This window comes from Schistocerca americana, chromosome X (assembly GCF_021461395.2).
Source record: "Schistocerca americana isolate TAMUIC-IGC-003095 chromosome X, iqSchAmer2.1, whole genome shotgun sequence".
NCBI classification, from domain to species: Eukaryota; Metazoa; Arthropoda; class Insecta; order Orthoptera; family Acrididae; genus Schistocerca; species Schistocerca americana.
The window spans coordinates 261,055,854-261,075,381 of NC_060130.1; the positions used below are offsets into that span (position 1 = coordinate 261,055,854).

The 19,528-nt window shown below is 38.3% G+C and overlaps 1 protein-coding gene across 1 annotated transcript; it reads right to left on the bottom strand.

The window, feature by feature from the left end:
• Positions 1-607: 607 nt before the first annotated feature.
• LOC124555952 (prostatic acid phosphatase-like) lies at positions 608-15,976 on the bottom strand. Its single transcript, XM_047130001.1, has 5 exons — positions 15,946-15,976; positions 15,694-15,800; positions 13,086-13,209; positions 12,791-13,002; positions 608-760 (listed from the first exon to the last, which is right to left on the bottom strand). The coding sequence occupies exons 1-5, from the start codon at positions 15,974-15,976 to the stop codon at positions 608-610; spliced, it is 627 nt and encodes a 208-aa protein (XP_046985957.1).
• Positions 15,977-19,528: the final 3,552 nt, after the last annotated feature.

The window sequence follows — 19,528 nt, forward strand, 5'->3', positions numbered from 1 at the left end:
CATAGGAATGATGATTTGTAACAAATTAAAAGATAAAATTTAAAATAGGATCAAGAATAGTTTTCTGAAGAGAAAATTGTACAGCATGCTAGTCCAAAAGTGCTATTACTCAGTAGAGGAATTATTGAAGGATAATGTTGTTACTTGACAAAGAATACAGCAGAAGGAAATAAAATATGTAAACCTACATTATTTCAAATAGTGATCAGTTTCCATGTAGCTTATGAAATTAAATGATATATTATAGTTAAACTGTACATGAACACAGTACACTGAAACTGGACTTTTAGTATTACATTGGTGAGTCACTAGTATGTAAGTTTATGATTTAACTTTTAAAGTATATTATGTGAAAATAAGTTTATAATTCTGATAGCTTTGTGATGAAATAAGGATGACCACATTTCCTTCTCTCTCAATAAAAATGTATTATGTACATGTAACAATTTTAAATTTATTTACAAAAAAAGTGACAAAATGCAATCTCACATTTATCAGATACACACTGAATATGGTACAATTTTATGAGGCAGTGTAATCACATATATGGCATGAAATATTTTATTATTAATATAAGTGTACAATCACTTTGCTGAAAATCTGTTATTTAGCTGTCTAGCTTCTGACATTCCACTGTCCAGTCATCTGGTAAAACAGATTTCATCAGATCTACAAATTGCTGCAAATGACACTTGTCTGTGCAACCAGGAGTGTTGAGAACATGTGGCTCACTGTCAGAAGCATTATTCAAATACAATACCTGTAACAAAGTCAACATTAATTTAATAATACATTGTGTGTATAAGGTGATATTTGATTGGTAAAATATTTTGTTATTATAATGAAAATCTTGATTGAATATAGTGACATGTGATGAAAGTTAGCCATCCACTCACCAGTGAAGTAATGCAACCATGAGAATAACAGACATACAAAACAAACATCCTTTAATCCATTTCTAGAAACTTTGAGTTCTGTTTTCACTTAAGATACATGAGATAGAACTGAACAGGGTCCACACATTTATTATAAAGATTCAAAGGTGCCACGCAAGCTGTATCGTAAACTTCTTCACTATACCAATTAGCACAAAAAATTCCAAACCCAAAACATAAACAGTCTGAAGTATTACTAGACAAAGAAAGAATACTCCACTTCCAGACATCATTTTTTTGAAAATAAGCCATTAAAAAGATAACAAAAATCATAAGGTCACTGAAAAACAGCAAAACTTCCAATTATAACAGTATAACAAGTGAAATACTAAAATGTTGTCCTAACTTGATTGTGCCTCATCGAGTCACCTTTACAATACTCTGATACATCAAGGTATGTTTCATGAATGACTGAGGTACACAGTTATAGCACCTGCTTGTGAAAGGTGTAAAAATGTATTACTTCAAACTGTAGCTCAGACATCACCCTTTCCAAGTTCTTAAAATTTCTAAGAAGGTAGCTTATTACAAAGGAATGTTGAACCATATTTCTTAAAATTTTATTAACAACTCAGTCTGGATTCCACAAAGGCTTCTCCACAGAGAAACTGATATTAAACACAGGAATAAGATTAAATTCCGAGTGGGTAAACATTAAATATTGAGCCCTGTAAGCATCAGTGCTTGGTAGACCCTTGTTCTTGACTGGCATAAATAATCTGTCTGTGACATCTGAGGACTTTTCTGAACTATGATGGTTATTGATGACAGTTACACTGAAAAAGAGCCCACAAAAAAACTGGAGAATTATATAATATGACTACAGCCATTTCATAGCAAACACTTAAACATTTAATCATTGAGATGGTCTGCTTGCTTTGCATTTATAAATTTTACCTTATCTACCACTCCTATAATTTATAAGAGAATTTGGACTGAAGCTGTAAATTCAACTTAACTCTGATGTTTGTATTAAACAGGTTTTGACATTGTCATTAGGTACACAACTAATATTGTTCTGTGTAAAGTTACATAAAACAGTTACTGAGCTGTGTAAGTGGAAGAGTAGAATCCAAAATAGCTACTTTTCTCACAGTATACCCATATGAAGTAATATATACACATACCTTGGTATCAAATAGACTGCCTAACAAAAAAATTGAAGCACTCAGAAGGGGAGGAGAAGACAAAATAAAACTCAATGTGCTGAGAGGATTTGCATCTACATCCACACACATACTCCCGAAGCCACTGTATGGTGCATGATGGAGAGTACCCTGTACCACTACTAGCTATTTCCTTTTCTGTTTCACTTGTAAATAGAGTGAGCAAAACATGACTAACAATATGTCTCTGTATGTGCCCTAATCTCTCTAATCTTATCTTCTAGGTCCTTACACAAAATGTGCATTGGCAGCAATAGAATTGCTCAGAAGTGAGCCTAAACACTCATTACTTGCATGTTGCTTGAACCTACTGGTAACAAATATAATAGCCTGCCTCTAAATTGCTTCAATGTCTTTCTTTCATATGACATGGTGCAGATCCCAAACACTTTTACAGTACTTAACAATGAATCACACTAGTTTCCTGTATGCAGTTTCCTCTACAGATGAACTGCACTTCCGTAAAATTCTCCCAATTGCCCCAAGTCAACCTTTCACCTTCCCTACTACAGTCCTTACCTGCTCATTCCATTTCATATTACTTTGCAATGTTATGCCCTGATATTTAAATGAGGTGACTGTGTCAAGCAGAACACTACTAATATTGTATCCAAACGTTATGGGTTTGTTTTCTTTACTCATCTGCATTAACTTACATTTTTCTACATTTAAAGCTAGCTGCCATTCATCACACCAACTACAAAATTAAATATAAATTTTGTCTAAGTCACCTTGTATCATCCTACAGTCACTCATAACAACACCTGCCCAAACACCATAGTACTATCAGCAAAAAGCCACAGACTGCTACTTACCATGTTCACCAGATCATTTACGGGACACTCATGATGATACCCTTGTCTCTGATGAACACTCACTGGTGAGGACAATTTACTGGGCTATGTTACTTAAGAAACCTTCAAACCACTCACATATCGGGTACCTATCTCATATGCTTGTGCCTCCGTTAACAGTTGGCAGTATAGCACTGTGTCAAATGTTTTATGGAAATCTAGGAATATGGAATCTGCCTGTTGCCATTCATCCACAGTTCACAGGATTTCATGTCAGGAAAGGACAAGTCACTTTACTTTGATGATTACAAAATTAGTCAAATTTACAAAGAGCCCATTTACCAGTTTAACATTTCAGCCCCTCTGGCCTGTAAGCATGTGCTGGTTCAGCTGGGAAAGGTGTCATAAAGCTGTTGTATACTACCCTAAAGTACACTGGTTTACATCTTTTGTAATTGGTCCTTGATTTCCCAGACACTGGCACCAGGACAAAGTTGACGTCTGAGCTGGCCCCACGCATGTTCTATTGGGAACAGATCTGAGGATATTTCTGACCATAGTAGTACCTCAATACCATGCAATCAGTTAATAAAGACACATACCATGTGAGGACAAGCATTGTTCTGTTAAAAAATGGCATGAGAGGAAAAACTTGAGGACATATGATGTCCATAACATGCCATTGTGCCGTGAGACTTCCCTGAATCACTTCCAACCACAACCTTAAATTCACACCAGATTGGCTCCCCACACTGTGAATCCAGGAGTATCAGCCCTATGCCTCTCCAAAACAGTTGACAAATAGGATGTCTCCCAGGCTGCCTCCATACAAGTCAGTGGTGGAAATCCAGGGTAGTGCAGAACTGCAATTCTACACTGAACATAATGACACCATTCATCAGCAGTCCATGCTTCCAATGCTTGTAAGTTATGAGACCACTCAAAGTGCAGCCAGGGATGTTAATTCCCTATTCTGGCTGCTGCTAGCCTATGACCAATGGTGTGGGATGACACAATGTGGCAGGGAGTCAATTAGTTGTTTCTGGATGGCACGTGCAAATGTGAAGAGGTTATGATGAGCTTGGTGGATATTACAGTGATCATCTCTTGTGTTGTCAGATATTGTCAACAAGAATCTTGATGATGCATATGCCTGCTGTCACATTCTCATGTGGTCCAATACCAGGACACTGTCACATCCATATGCCCCACAAATATCTGGATATTGCACAATTTGCCCAGCTGGCCAAATGAGGACCCACAATGAGGCCCCTTTCAAACTCTGTAAGCTGCTGATAACACAGTCTCATTAGATGATGAAATATGTCCATGCCCTTCACAGTGAGCAGCCAACATTGATGTTGTTCACACCCCTCATAAAACCTACCAGGCCTGGTAACAACACTACACATGAACAACACAAATGTATTCCAGTGGCTGTTCCACCTGTCACACATAATTACAACTCTAATCATTTACATACCCACTGATGGTGTGTACATGTATGAAGTTACAATGACATCTGACCATGACCATGACCATGACTTCCAGGTGCTTCACTTTTTTTTATCAGGTGTTGTAAAATGATACATGTTTATCCTAATGTTTTAACTCTATATTTCGGATCACTTTCCCTGACATGGGCATCTGTCATATGGGACAACAAGGAAATCTGAACAGGTGAAAAACTTTCTACTTCAATGACATTTCATCTGTTCCAGTGTCTTCAGGGCTGAATATAGTTCTACAATTCGCTGATGAGCCATAACATTATGGCTAGTTACATAATAACATGTTGGCCCTTTTTGGAACACAATACAACAGCTATTCTTCATGGCATGGTGTCACCAAGTCCTTATTACTTTCCCAGAGAAATGTGGCCACAAGTAACAGACTGATGGTGTGTGAGCAAGGAACTGACATTGGATAACACTCCAGCTGTGTTCCATCAGATTCACATCAGGCAAATTTGGTGGTCAAGGCATCAGCCTGAGCTCAATATCATGCTCTTCAAACCACTGTAGCATGAGTGTGGCATATGAAATGGGCAGTTATCCTGCTGGAAGATGCCATTGCCATTGGGGATGACATCTAGTGGAGAGGGCTGCAGGTGGTCCACAATAATGGTCACGTAGTCTACAACTGTCATGGTGCTTTCAATTACTACCCCAGGTACCACAAAAATCAAGGTGAATGTCCCCCATATCGTGTCACTGCCTCCACTGACCTACACCAAGGGTGCAGTGCATGCTTTGAGCATCCTTCCACCTGGGTGATGGCATATGCTGACATGACCATCAACTTGGTGTAACCACAAATTTGATTCATCTGACGAAGTGACATGTTTCCTTTGGTCCACAACAGAACAGTAATGAGGACTTGGAAAAATAGGCACCTGCCAAGGGTGCAAACACAGAGGGAGAGTAAAAAAGTCCATTGAAAAAAAGACAGTTCAAAAACTACCAAGGAGAGCTAAGCTAGTTCTGCTACCCCTCATTTTGTTATCTTCTGCCTGCAAGAAGAAGCCTTTCCCTCTGGCAATGATTATAAATGTATGCTGCTGTTATAGTGTCATTTTGTCCCAGTATTATCATAAAGAAATGAGTACCACTGAACAGATGTCTACCATTAACATGAATTATTTGGCAACAGAGTGCTTGCCTGACACAGCTGCATCAATGGATTTTTTGCTGCGGTGATGTAGTTCCTCAAAGCAAATATATGCTTCTGACCAAAGGCTGTTTCAGCTAAAGTATATAACACAATAATACATGAAATGTAACGTAGAGCTTACATATATCACACTCCTTCATCTTACTTACCTGTCAAAAAACACTGTAAATGAAACCTCTGTATCTTATCCTGAAAACTGTACAGCTGAATTTGCTGACAAATAAAAATTGCTGGTGGTTGAATTTGAACTAGTGGCCCGCAGCACACATGCTAACCTCTAGACTGGACTGTATGCACAACATCTCATGGCAATATTGGCACAGACAAGCTAGTTAACAAAATAGCTGCTTTCAGGTTCCAGCTGAAAGAACAGGTGAAAAGCAGTGATATGGCCCCCTTTTGGATATTTGTAAAGGATATGTCAAGGAATCCTTATCCAGTCATCACAGTAGCTCTAAGGATATTTAAGGACAACACCAGTGATTGCAGCACACAATTTTAGATAATAAGAGAAGCTACTTAAGGTCAATTATGGTGAAAACTGACTGTAAAATTTAGATATTTTGTCAACAGAACACAGCTGCTAAATGTGACTTTTATAACATAATCAATGAACTTGTTTCACTCAAATGAGGAAATTGCAAATTAAAATTGTAGCCCTTTTTATTTTATTTCTGATTAGTAATTTAAGCACTACTAAAATAGGGGTGTTCAATAAGTAGTGCAACATTTTTTTTTCTGAAAACAGATTGAAGTATACCATATTATTCCCCACTCTTTTGGCTACAGAATTCTATTTTTCAACTTACTCTCTGTTCAATGTGATGGCCTTATGCCACCTTACTGGGAGGCCCCGTATGCCCAAATGGGACAACTCTAATGGTTGACATCAGAGCCAACATCTTGCTGCGGTAATAACCTCCCCATCATCCGCATACTGCTTCCTGTGGAGTGCATCCTTCATTAGGCCAAACCGATGGAAGGTACAAGATCCCCAAGCTGTAGGGTGGATAAAGAAGAACAGTCCAATGAAATTTTGTGAGCTGTATCTTGCGTGAGGCCTTGGTTATCATGGAGAAAGAGAAGTTTGTTTCCATTTTTGTGGCAATGATCACACTAAGTCACTTCTTCAATTTCCTGAGGGTAACAACACAATTCTGAGTTAATTGTTGCAACATGAGCGAGGACATCACTCTTGTTTCTGGTTCGAAGTGATGAACCCATGTTTCAGCACCTGTGACGATGTTCGACAAAAAGTTGTCATGATCAAACCTTGTAATGCACAAGCAATTCTGTACACATGGTCTTTCATTGCTCTTTATGGTGTTCTGTTAGGTGGCGAGAAACCCAGTGGGTACACACCTTTGAGTACTCCAGCTGGTGGACAAGTGTGTCACCACTACCAACAAAGACATCCAGTTGTGCAGCAAGGTGTTGGATTGTGATCCACCGATTACCTCATGAGAGTGTCCTCATGTTCCAGTATTGCATAAGTCACAGCTGTGTGCAGCCAGCCATCACGTGGGAGATCAGACAGGTTTGCACAACCTTGCTGCAATGATAACAATGCCTTGCCCAATGACTCACCATGCTTTTGTTCACTGCCAGGTCTCCACAGACATTCATCAAGTGCATATGAATATCTGTGATGCTCTGGTTTTCCACCAAAACAAACTGAATGACAGCTCTCTGCTTGGAATGCACCTCTTTTACAGGTCCCATTTTGAAGGCTATGCACAGCACTGCAACTTATCAGAACTTCCTGAAACTATAGGGACTGAAGCAGGAATATTCCATGATGTCCCACAACAAGTTCTGAATTTTTCAACCAAAATTGGCTGAGGACAAAAATGGGTTGCATTACTTGTTGGAGGCCCCTTGTAGTGTATGAGAAACAAATAAAATGTATTATATATCATACTTAATACAGTGTGCAATAATTGTCATAAATAATAAAATTTAGATTTTTTTACTTTCAGATTTTCAAAAAATTTATACAAGGTTTAATTTATTTACAACATTAATACTTTTAATTTGCTGTATGTAATATTTTATATTATCAATACAGTTAATTTAAGCAATTTTTTCAGTAATGTTCCATTTTCATTAAACTATACTTACAAGAGTATAAAATTTGCTAAATCTGTGTAGGAAAAACTGCAGGAAAATAGTTTCATGGCAGAGGAGGTTGGCATGCAGGCAAGGGGGAGGGTGGGGTTGGGGGTGGGGGGTCAGCGGAATGGAGTGGGGTGTCACAACTTTGGCAGTCCTACCAGAGGTTCAGTATCACCTTAGCATGACTCTGATCCAGAGTCCAATCTTGATGATGCCATGCCAACTGCAAGCATATTTGACAATGCTATCAGATCATCAAGGGAACATATAGGCAATGTCTGCTGCAGAGCCCCACGTTGAATGGTGTGCTCTGAAACACTTGTGCCTGCATCAGCATTGTACTTTGTCATCAGATCTACCACAGATGGCTATCTATCTGGCATAGAGTGGGCAATCCTTCAACATCCATGTCCTATAATGATGCATAGACATCCAACACTTTGTTGCCTATTGATGATTTCACTATCCTTCAACCATTTTCCATAGATGCTCACAAGTGTAGCATGAGAATAGCCAATGAGCTCTGCTGTTTCTCTGATTCTCATTCTTTGGTGCCAGCCTGTAACAATGTACACTTTGTTGAAGTCATTTATGTGTCAGTGGGTTTCCCCATTTGTTGCCCATATCATTTCAAGAATGATTCCGTAATTGTCTCTGCTTCATTTATATACTTTCTTTGCCACATCACTTGCTTGCACCACCAACAGGTAGTATTCAGTCTCATGGTGGCAATGGTGAAAATGCTTTGGCTCATCATTGTTTATACACCACAATAAAGTTGAGGTAAATACTTGTTTAAAATTTTACCGAATAAAGCCTTAAGTATATGTACAAAGCTCATTTATTTTTAAATTGTTTCAAACCCATGAAGCCAAAGAGGCACCCTCTCAGTCTTTATTCATTCTTCACATCCGCCTCTAAAACAGAAGTTTTATTTGGATTCAAAAGGCACTGTTGCTTACAGATTATGAAATGGTTGTTACGTTTGCGGGCTGATATACGTGGGGCCTCACCAGTCCAAACACAGACTGGGAATAGGGGTCATTGAAAACACCCCAATGACTAAATTAATTCCTCACAGTACACTGCACATGAATTATTTTAAACCTATCATCCCAACCCAAGTTGGTATTACACGAAGACTCTGTCGAACTAGGATACACAGGCTGCTACCTATGACATACTATGACACACATTTTAAAACATCCAGAGCTTTCAAGAACCTTACTCTCAGGTCCATATGATGTAGCAGCCATGAAGTTTAAAATCAAATGTGCTCCACAAACCTCATACAGGGAGTTCAGAAATCCCCATTACAAAGTTCTACAACTTGTATAGGGGACTCAATAAAGAGTAATTTGAAGAGGAACCCATGTCCAGATGCGTACTGCTTCTGTTGTATGATGGTTTCAATTCAGATGTTTAACTCATCCACTTCTGCTTGAGGAATTGAATTAGGCATGACACAGTACTATTATTAGGTAACAGTTTGAGAGGAAATGTAACAAAACATTCATTTACCACTTAAGGACATTTGATTGTATTAACACTTAAACACTGAACATTACCTGTTTACATTACTCCAAAACAAAAAAGAACCTAGCATACTCTATGTACAGAACATAAAATTTGCCTAGAGATGATGTGGTCATTACTGAAGGTTATTCAAAACAAATCTTTCACCAGGCAAGTAACATGTGATGTTGCCCAATCTTGGATGAAAATAGTGGTGTGGACACAGTTGCATTTTTGCAAAGTTGGAATCACATGTCGCACAAGGAGGTCCTTATATTAAGCAGATGCCAGTGTACACCTTATAGGCCTGTGAGGTGTCATCCTCAAAGAAAAACAGACAGAGAATGAAGGAGCTTATAAAATCCCATCACTCAGTCACATAAGTCATGTGTAATGGATGTTCCTGCACAACCCCATATGTGACAATTCTGGACATACACAACACTGTGCAGAGTAAAATGTGCTTTGTCCACCTTAAGGATATTCCATGGCCACGTGTCACCCAGTTCCATCTGTGCCAAAAAATGATAGACAAAGTCATGGAGTTGTAGCCTTTCTTGAGGCTTCATTTGATGCACATTCTGAATACTGTACGGGCACTAGTGTAAAATGCATCACAAAATCTTCTTAACTGTTTCCCAGGATGGAGAGAATTCCCATGACACAGCCTGAGCACTGGTTGCAGAATCTGAAGCACGTGCTGCATGGCAGGCTATAGCTACAGCAACTTCATCAACAACTGCTGTGGGAATGAGTTGCCTCCCTCTCCCTCCTGCACCACCTTACACATCTGTTTCTTCAAATTTCTTTATTATATTTTATAGCCCATTTATTAACATCAGGCTTCTTTGCAGTTGTTTCTGTTGATGATATTCCCACAATGCAGTGCTGCTATTGCTGGCATTCTGATAAAACAACTTTACCAGCAGTGCATGATCTTTCTTCACAACAGTCATTACATTTCGTATGCAAAACTTAACCCTTTATACCAACAGTCACTTCACAAAAGAAGTCAACAGGCATTGCCCAGTGACAAACAGCATACTGACATTGAAACAGGGAACATTACACATGCATTCTGATTGCTTACAGCACCATATTTTCACTTAGTGGCAGAAAGTGGAACTATTATCTTTTTCAGCGTACTTCGCAAATGCACTCATTAATGAACATACCTATGATGATGTCACCATCCTGCGATGTACATGGCCTGCACTGCATCACTCAGAACTCTTATGTTTAAATGTAACCACCTAGTATTTCCTATGCAGGTGGTAAGGGCAACACTTTAAGAGCTACTCGAGCATGTGTAGTCCTTCCCAAGTTTTCAATATGGGATTGAAAAAGCATTGCTCCACCAATCATGAAATATCGCATTACCTAAATACATTTTAAAAGGGTGAGGGGGGGCATATCTTTAATTCTCTTGCTATGAGCTCCTGTAGCATACTGTAATAGACTATCATGACCAGATAATATCAGAAGCTGCAGACAAAACAAATTCAAGCTCCAACATGCAGAAGGGATTACTGTAAGCTTCATGACTGGTAGAACAAAAGTCCCAACAATCCAGATCTACAAACACTTTGCATTATTGGAAAACTGGATCCTAACTAGCAGGGGCAGCGACCATGGCAAAATGTTCCACCATTTATCAGATTTCCATTTGCATTACAGCAGAAACTTGATAACTTCTCTAAATGGAGTGGTCAAGAACTGTTTCTCTTCTTAATAACTCAACAATATTTTATCTTTTCAATCCATAAGGCTGTTTTTTCCAACAGCTGACTTATCTTGAATGCAGACAGAGCTGGGAAACTAACTTTGATTGCAAAGTGGCACTCGAAAGTGGCAACAGAAATGACTTGAGCCTTTTCTAAATCACTCAGAACAATTTGTTACTTCAGTAACCTACAATAAACTTTAGCTAGTTGCTGACTAAGTTGTTTTGCATGAACTCTGTATAATTGTAGAAGTAATTCATTATACCTAGCTGCCTTTTCTCTGGTGGCCAAATTTTATCTGGATTTTTCCACCAGAGTTTCTTTTTAAGGTTTAGCCTACCACAAATAAATTCCACATCATTATATATTTTCATCCACAGAAGACATATTGAAGACTTCACAGCATCAGAATATTTAAGAGTTTCAAGGAATCATGTAAAAGAAGACTTTACATATTGGCACCAATCATTAACTCCAGAATCTTTCTACTTCAATGGTCAACAAGAAAATGATATCAGACGTAAGTGCCGGCCGCGGTGGTCTAGCGGTTCTAGGCGCGCAGTCCGGACCCGCGCGACTGCTACGGTCGCAGGTTCGAATCCTGCCTCGGGCATGGATGTTTGTGATGTCCTTAGGTTAGTTAGGTTTAAGTAGTTCTAAGTTCTAGGGGACTGATGACCACAGATGTTAAGTCCCATAGTGCTCAGAGCCATTTCAGACGTAAGTAATACAGTACATAAACATTTTTTAAAAATTACAGATAATATTTTATCAGCAGGCTGCTCTCCACCAGCAAAATATCTCCACTTAAAGTGCTCTACATCTGAGAAATCTCATTCCTTAACGAGTACAACTTTGAAAGACATTCTCCAAATTATTAGGAATATGAAATTTCCCTCTTATTTAGCCTCAGTGATATACCTAACTACATAATAAAAAGAGGTTGGTAATGAGATAAAATTTGTGTGTGATACAATCAAATGTTCCTTAAGTTAGTGTCCTGGGATCTGTCATCACACAGATTCATTTATTTATTATGACTGCATTTGGTTCTCTGACTGCTTTTGGTTCTCTGAAAATCACCAGACCTTGTGGAGCATGTATCTTCTGCAGTTTATATGCCTGTTACACATGGGCCACAATGCATGTGTTGTCTTCCTTGAAAGCAACTCCTTATTAACAGCACATCAGTTTGGCATTCATAAGAAAATAATTCAAACACTGAAGCTCTCTCTTCATTTAATAATCTGAAACAGTGTGAGTCAATCTAAAACATTACCCTTCTAGTCTTTTTATGAATCCAACAATAGCCTTTGAACTAGTAAATTAATATCTGCTCTTACATAACTGGATATATATGGTACAAGATGTGTCTACAATCAGTTTCTCCAATCCTGTCTGTCAAATATAAGGCATCTGATGGAAATAACAACACCTGATGGAAGAACAACTCCTTCAAATAAATTATCCATCACCTCAGGAGTACCACAAGGCTCAATGCTACATTTAATACTCTACATTTGTTAGTACTGATCTCCCTGGAAACCTACTATCAACAGTACTTGTGTTATTTGTTGATAATGCAGCCTTCACCTCACCTAACACTTCACAATGGCAGAAAAGAAATGACCTAGACAAAAGCAATGAAAGGCCCTTGTACTGGCTGAATGAAAACAACCTTTTGTTGAACATGAACAAAACAGTCAATACGAGCAGAACTACCTTGATGATCTTCTGCTCATGAAAGCACGATCTATCATATTTTGTACCTAGGATGACTAATTACAGGAATAAATATATAGAATGTCAGTGCAGTCAACATAAATGTAAGACATCTAATTACTATTTTATATGCAATGTCAACATACCTTAACTTCATAACCACTGTCATTTGTTGAATGAAGTTCAATGATAACTGCTGCACCATACTGTGGCTTTAATAGCTCTGTGAACCCCATAGTTTGGAGAACATTCACAATGGTAACATCGTGGGCAGAAAACATGAGAAATTTTGGAGACACAGTTCTTGAAGTGTTACTTTGTGACTGGATTTTTTCTATAATGTGTTTCACTAAAGGACCTGAAAAATTTAAAATTATTTTAGAATATCTTACAGAATTATTGCACAGCTGCTAACATAAGTCAGAGAAGCAAAAGACAAACCTCCATTAAGACGTTTCGTCGTCCGACTTTCAGAAAACAAAGCCAAACTTCTGGCAGCCAGTGTCCTTAATTTATCTGGATAATAACCAGCAGTCCAAGCAGGAAGCTGCAGTTTACGTTTTTCCTGTAAAAGTTAAAAAACTGACAAGCAACACACTAAGCATTTCATCCTGGGAGAATGCCACAAAAAACAGTGTGCTATCAGTGCCATATAATATTATTCTTAGAAAGTCATAGAAGTGGCTATGAGTGGTAATTTAAAAGTAGTTAATCACTAGCTAGTGGAAATTTAAGAGCGAAAAATTATTCAGGTTTCAAATAACGGAAGGAGTATAGACAACATCTACAGTATAGTTGAGGAATTGAGTGACCAATAGCCATGTTCCCAAATTAATGATGGGAATCTCTGGTGATGAAGTACAGAAGACTTGCGCTATTCACAGGAGAACTTCTCACAGTGTGCATTATAGGGTAGCTTTGTAGCATATCGGATGAAGCCTGCGAGTCTAAGCAGTTACTGCAAAGCCCACATTGACAAACAGGACTGCATTTTGGTATGATTTTTCAACATCCAGTCACTTGAAGTTAGTTATAACTAGCAGTGTTGACATTGGCAGTTTCATGCACAATTTTAGCCAACTTTTGAGAGAATGTATCTATGTGTACTGATAAGTTTCTTCTATCATCAAAGAATACTCCTAAACACCTGTAAACAGTGTTATGTATACTTCAACTGTAGTCTAGTTTACAAGTTGGATTCCAGTTTAAGGAAATTTTGCCCCTTAGGCAATGTATATGTAGTTTTATCTGCAGTCATTGGTAATGTCATATCCCTGCAGCAACACTGCTTCTTTGTATGTGCAGGGTTTAATTTTCTTTAAGCTTCTGTTTACAGCCCCAGAGACCACTTTCAAGCTATCATCAGCATAAGCCAGAATTCAATCTGCTTAATCAGTGCCATCATACAATTCTAGCAGTGTCTCAGTTATCAAGATCTAGAAAATCTGTCTACATCACTGAGCCCTATAGCCAGCTCTTGGCAATCTTTTTTATTACCTTGTGCTGTCAAGTAAGCCATTTGCTGTACAACCTTACAGAAGTCCATGAAAGTTAAATGAAATGGCTCCCCACAAGACATACAGGATTATCATCACAGCACCTTCCTTTACTGATTTTTCTGGAGTTCCCTATCCAGGAAGAAATGAAACTCTGCTACTCACTTTTTTTGACCTGTCACTAACCTGTGTAGAACATGAGCATATATAATGCCCATGTTGATAAAAACATAAAGGAACTTCCAGAATGAGATTTTCACTCTGCAGCAGAGTGTGCGCTGATGTGAAACTTCCTGGCAGATTAAAACTGTGTGCCCGACCGAGACTCAAACTCGGGAAAGTCCCGAGTTCGAGTCTCGGTCGGGCACACAGTTTTAATCTGCCAGGAAGTTTCATAAAGGAACTTTCTATATCATTTCATTGTTTTTCATATTGAGCCAACATAGCTTCACAGCATATCAAAACAATCCATTTCTATCATATTCAAGTTACATTCTACAGTTCATTGCATTTTCTTAATTTTTCTCCAGTATTGCTGTCAATTTTTTCCTGTCTCTAGCATTTCTATAGTGTTACATGTGGTTAGTATCCACACTTCCCTTTCCTTGCACCACTTATTGGAAAGCACCATATTAGTTGACATCCAGTATCTCCTCATTTCAGTTTTTTCTGAAGTTTTGCTTATTGTGCCTGTTACTGTGAACAGTACCACATGTTTTTGTTCCATGGTTGCAAAGCCAGGAAAACAAGTGTGGCTTTAATATATATTGCTACTGTAAAGGGTGTGTGCATGTTCCATAAATGTTGCCACTTGACATAGCCAGTCTGACAGTCACACCACATACATTTTGTTTAGATCAACTGTATTCCATTTTGATGGAATAAATTGTTTGAAAGATATAAACACTCTTTGAACAACAACAGGCTTACTGTACAAACATTACCAATACTGTTCCCAATTTTAAAATGGCAGAGGTGTCACTGAAATCTAGCATTCTAAAAAGTAAAAGAAACTGTTGTCTGTACATAACTTCACTGAAAACTGGATTGCTCATAAAAACTTCTCTGGATTAATATCTGCTAATTTTTAGCTGCTTTGTGGGAAGCATGAGAAAATAAACAGATATGAAACAATACATTTCTTCACATCCTGTATCTATCCCCTTTGATAATCATGAATGCAGTGATTCTAAAGCAGTTTCCTTGAATAAATAAAACTGACTGCCTCGTCACCATTCATGTCATCATATCTACTGTGAAGAATAACAAGAAGTCTAACAGAGTGCTTGGATCATTTCCTGGTTGACACTTGCGTCCACATGGTGAATCATCAAAACTGTGATTAACTGGATGAAAATCATTTTCTTCCCTGTCAAATTTGTGACTAAACTGTAATTTCTTTCTAAGCATTTCACTATCACTTTCAGAGTCTTTGAATTCACATGAACTATCAATTACATCTCTTGTTGAAGCATAGGACTGTGGTTTACACCTGTTAACATTGATAGCTTAGGACTGTTGCTTTCAGAATATGAGTAGTAGTTATCACTTACATCAACATTGAATAATTCATCTCCACCATCATTCCTCAGTGAAACTATGAAACCTTTCTCATTTTCTTTGTAGAACAGATGATGACAAAAGCCTTTTTTACCAAATCCTGATGAATATTAAAACACGAAATGAAACTAAATGCAGAAAAATGAGATCACAACAGACAAATTACTGGAAGAGAACTCAGTGACCAGAACTGTAAAAAGCTAATGAGGTGTGGAGCAGAAAATCTGCTGTACATTTAAACTTACCAACAGCACACTGGTACCAGAGTTGTTGCATATCTATACTTGGGATTAGCACTCAGGGATCAGCACGGATGCACAAGTTAAGCCATCAACTGTGCTGAATGAGAACCCAGAGGCCACACTTAAACTCATCAATAGCACCTGGGGAGCAGCGGGGCATAACAAGTTAACTTGTCAATAGCAGTCAAAGGGTTAACCAATCAGCAAGAACTTCACGGTGGCTGACTCCATAAATCATATTTAAATTGCCCATTTAGAAAATGCTCCAGCATTTCTTCTTAGTTCCTCAAGTCTTTGTTCTATGTACCTGCTTACGGTGCTGGTATGTATTTTGTCTTGTGTACCTCTGATCCTTCCTAGTAAATGCTGATGGCTCAGGGTGGAAGAAACTATTTTGCAATGTGCACTCCATGCAATTTTATCCATAGCGCAATGGAAGTGAGATCATGGTTGTAATTTAATAACTCATGAGAGTAATTGGTTCCAACCACATGTGTAATGTTTATCACCTTAAAATATGATCACATTAAAACTGATGTGTTCACTACATCTCTCCATACAATATTTTTATTATGCAATCAAATCATCTGCACCCATCTATTATTCTGAACTTCTCAGTCTCCAACTACTGGTACCTTACTCTAAACACATCTCCACAAGTTTTCCAATCTTTTGTCATTTTATTCCTGCCTTGGAACACCATTGCTCAACTATATCCACTCCATATTCAGTGAACCCCCTTGTCAACCCATTGTAACACGCAGCCCTTCATCTTACTCACTTCTTCCATCAACCAGATCTATCAAAACTCCCTCCAAATGTTTCAAAAAATCTACAAGCCAGATAAATCCAGAACACTGGTGTCAACCTATCCACTATTAACAATGATTCCATAGAAGTTTTTTCCTATTCCAAAGGTCTAAATTCAGTCGTGCTGGGTTTGTCAAACATCTATACCCCTTCGCAAGATCTGTATAGTGGAAACACTTTCCTTCCATCAACCTCACTGACCAAAATCAAGTGAAATCTAACTCCGAACCTTACCTTTCTGTAATACCTCTGTCCAAGCATTACCTTCTTTCAATCTTACCCAACCAGCTCTGATTACCTTCCAGGAATTCCTTACCTCCAACTTGGTCTCAACTTCATTTCCCAGGTCTCTTCTTGAGAACATAAACCCCTTAGTGGAGGAAAGAACAGTTTCACAATTGTAAAAGAGATTCTGATTTGATTATCAGCCATGCAGACAAAGGTTCTGCCACTATCATGAAGAACTACACTGATTACCTGACAGAAGGTATTGGTCAACTGTCTGATGCTCTCACCTAAAGGCTCAACAACAGTTGTCCCATCCTAGAAGTTCATCATAAACTCTAATACCAACTCAAATTCCTCAGCTGATTCCGGAAACTCCACCTGAGATCATCTCCCTCCTCATCTAAGATATCTCCCTGCACAGTCACTTTTTATGTACTTCCTAATATTCATAAATCTAACAATCCTAGATTGTTCCATGGTAATTACTGTGCACCCATAAAATAAAGCTTTGCTCTCGTTGCCCAACACGTCCAATCCACTGACCACAGCTTAATTTTCTATATCAAGGACACAAATCACTTCCTTCATCACTTCTCCAATCCTCACTCTATTATGACCTGGATTCTTGCTTATCACAATGGACATCATCTGCCCACACATCAATGTCCCTCATGCCCATTACATTATCACCACCAAGCAACATCTGGTGAGCTAATATCTGATGGTCTAATATCTCTGGCAGATGTACGTCCATGAAGCTCTTGATAACTTAAGTGATTAATATTGAAATAAGAGGTAATTTAGTTAATATTACATTTTAGACTAGTGCATTTACTTCTTTGCTAGGCTATCTATTGAATGTTTCACTTTTCTGAGCGTATTTAGATCAAAAAGAAAATATTTCATAAAAACTCATAGTCTTTCATTTTGTTTACATTTTAGTTATAAATTTTGTGCGAGTGTAGATCTTTATGTATTTATTTATTTTTTTACTAGACTGAGCAGTTCAAAGTTAAATTAATTCATGTTGATCATATAGAGTATAGGTAGTTAGTTAATACTTTCGAAAGTAAGTTTAAATGTTCATTTACATTAGCATTTAGTTATGTATTACTACAGGCTACAGAACTTCAGTGCTCTTGTGCCAAGTTATTCTCTGCTTTTGTGCAAATTTTGTATAAATTTTTCTGTCAAACCATGTGTGACTAATGTGGCAGTTGCCTTAGAAATCTGAAGGAGGGGTGGGGGGAGGAGGGGTGTTCTGTCAAGACTGTAGGTTATGGTTTCATTGGGGCGAATGTAGCAGTGAGGAAACAGGGTATATAATGAGGCCCTTCCATGGTAGCGTAGGTTACATAGAAAGGACAGAAAAATTGCTGAACAGGAGGCAAAAATTTGTACCCTTATGGCTGAATTATCAAATGTGAATTTGGAATTATGTAGGCTATGGGGGAAAAAAGATATTGGGTGCTGGGAAAAGGTAGCAATCAAAAGGCGAAAAAGGGGAACTGCTGAAAAAACTATAGAAATTAAGTTAGTAAACCAGTTTGGCTTTCTATCTGAAGTAGTGGAGGAAGGGCCTCATCCAAATGTAGTTGAATGTAGGCTGAAGCAGAATATTAGCTTAAAGAAAAATGACAGGTCGGCAACAAATCAGAATAGGAAAAGAAGAATTCTGCTTTTAGGTAGCAGTCATGGGACGGGTGTAGGCCAGCAGCTTCCAGAGAAATTAGGTGCAGGGTACCAGGTCGCAAGTTTTGTGAAACCAAGTACTAGCCTCAGCCAGGTGACAGGAAACTTAGGTCAGCTATGCTGTGACTTTGAAAAAGAAGATAAGGTAATTTGTTGGGGAAGCAGGAAATAGTCTGGCTATGAATCCAAGATATAGTATTAGGAGTGAAGTGGACAAAATAGGAGCAGAAACTGGGTGCACAAATGTGGGGTTTGTGGAGGTCTTTCAGTGCCACGATTGGCCCTGGGTAAACGTTGTTGTAAGACATGTTAAGACTGAGCTGAACAGGATGCTACAGTCACCAGCAAAATCTCACAAGTGTTCTTACAGTTGATGCTATTGGTAGGTAGGATACACTATACATGGCCTGCACCCAAATTGGAAGGGGAAAGATAAGTTAGCTCCACTGCTAGCAGATACTGTAAGGGGGGGGGGGGGAGGCAGTGTCACACAAGGAGTGATCCCTGTGGTTAATGGGACCAGGAAAACCGCTTTTTTGGGTTAAAGCCAAAGTCCAGACAGACAAGGACTGAGAAAAAATAATAGAAGAAGTTCCACGTACTCTAAACAGAGATAAAGCTAAGGGTAGTATCAATTTACTTCATCAAAATATCAGTGGAATAAAAAATAAAGTAAATAAGTTGTTAGTGTGTTTACATAACCTCAAACATAAGAATGAGATTGATATGCTTTGTCTGCCTCCACACCACACAACTGTGGCAATGGAAAGTGTCAGTATAAATGGGTATAATTTAGCATCTTACACTTGCAGATTTAGCGTGGATAAAGGAGGAGTTGCCATTTACACAAAATGAG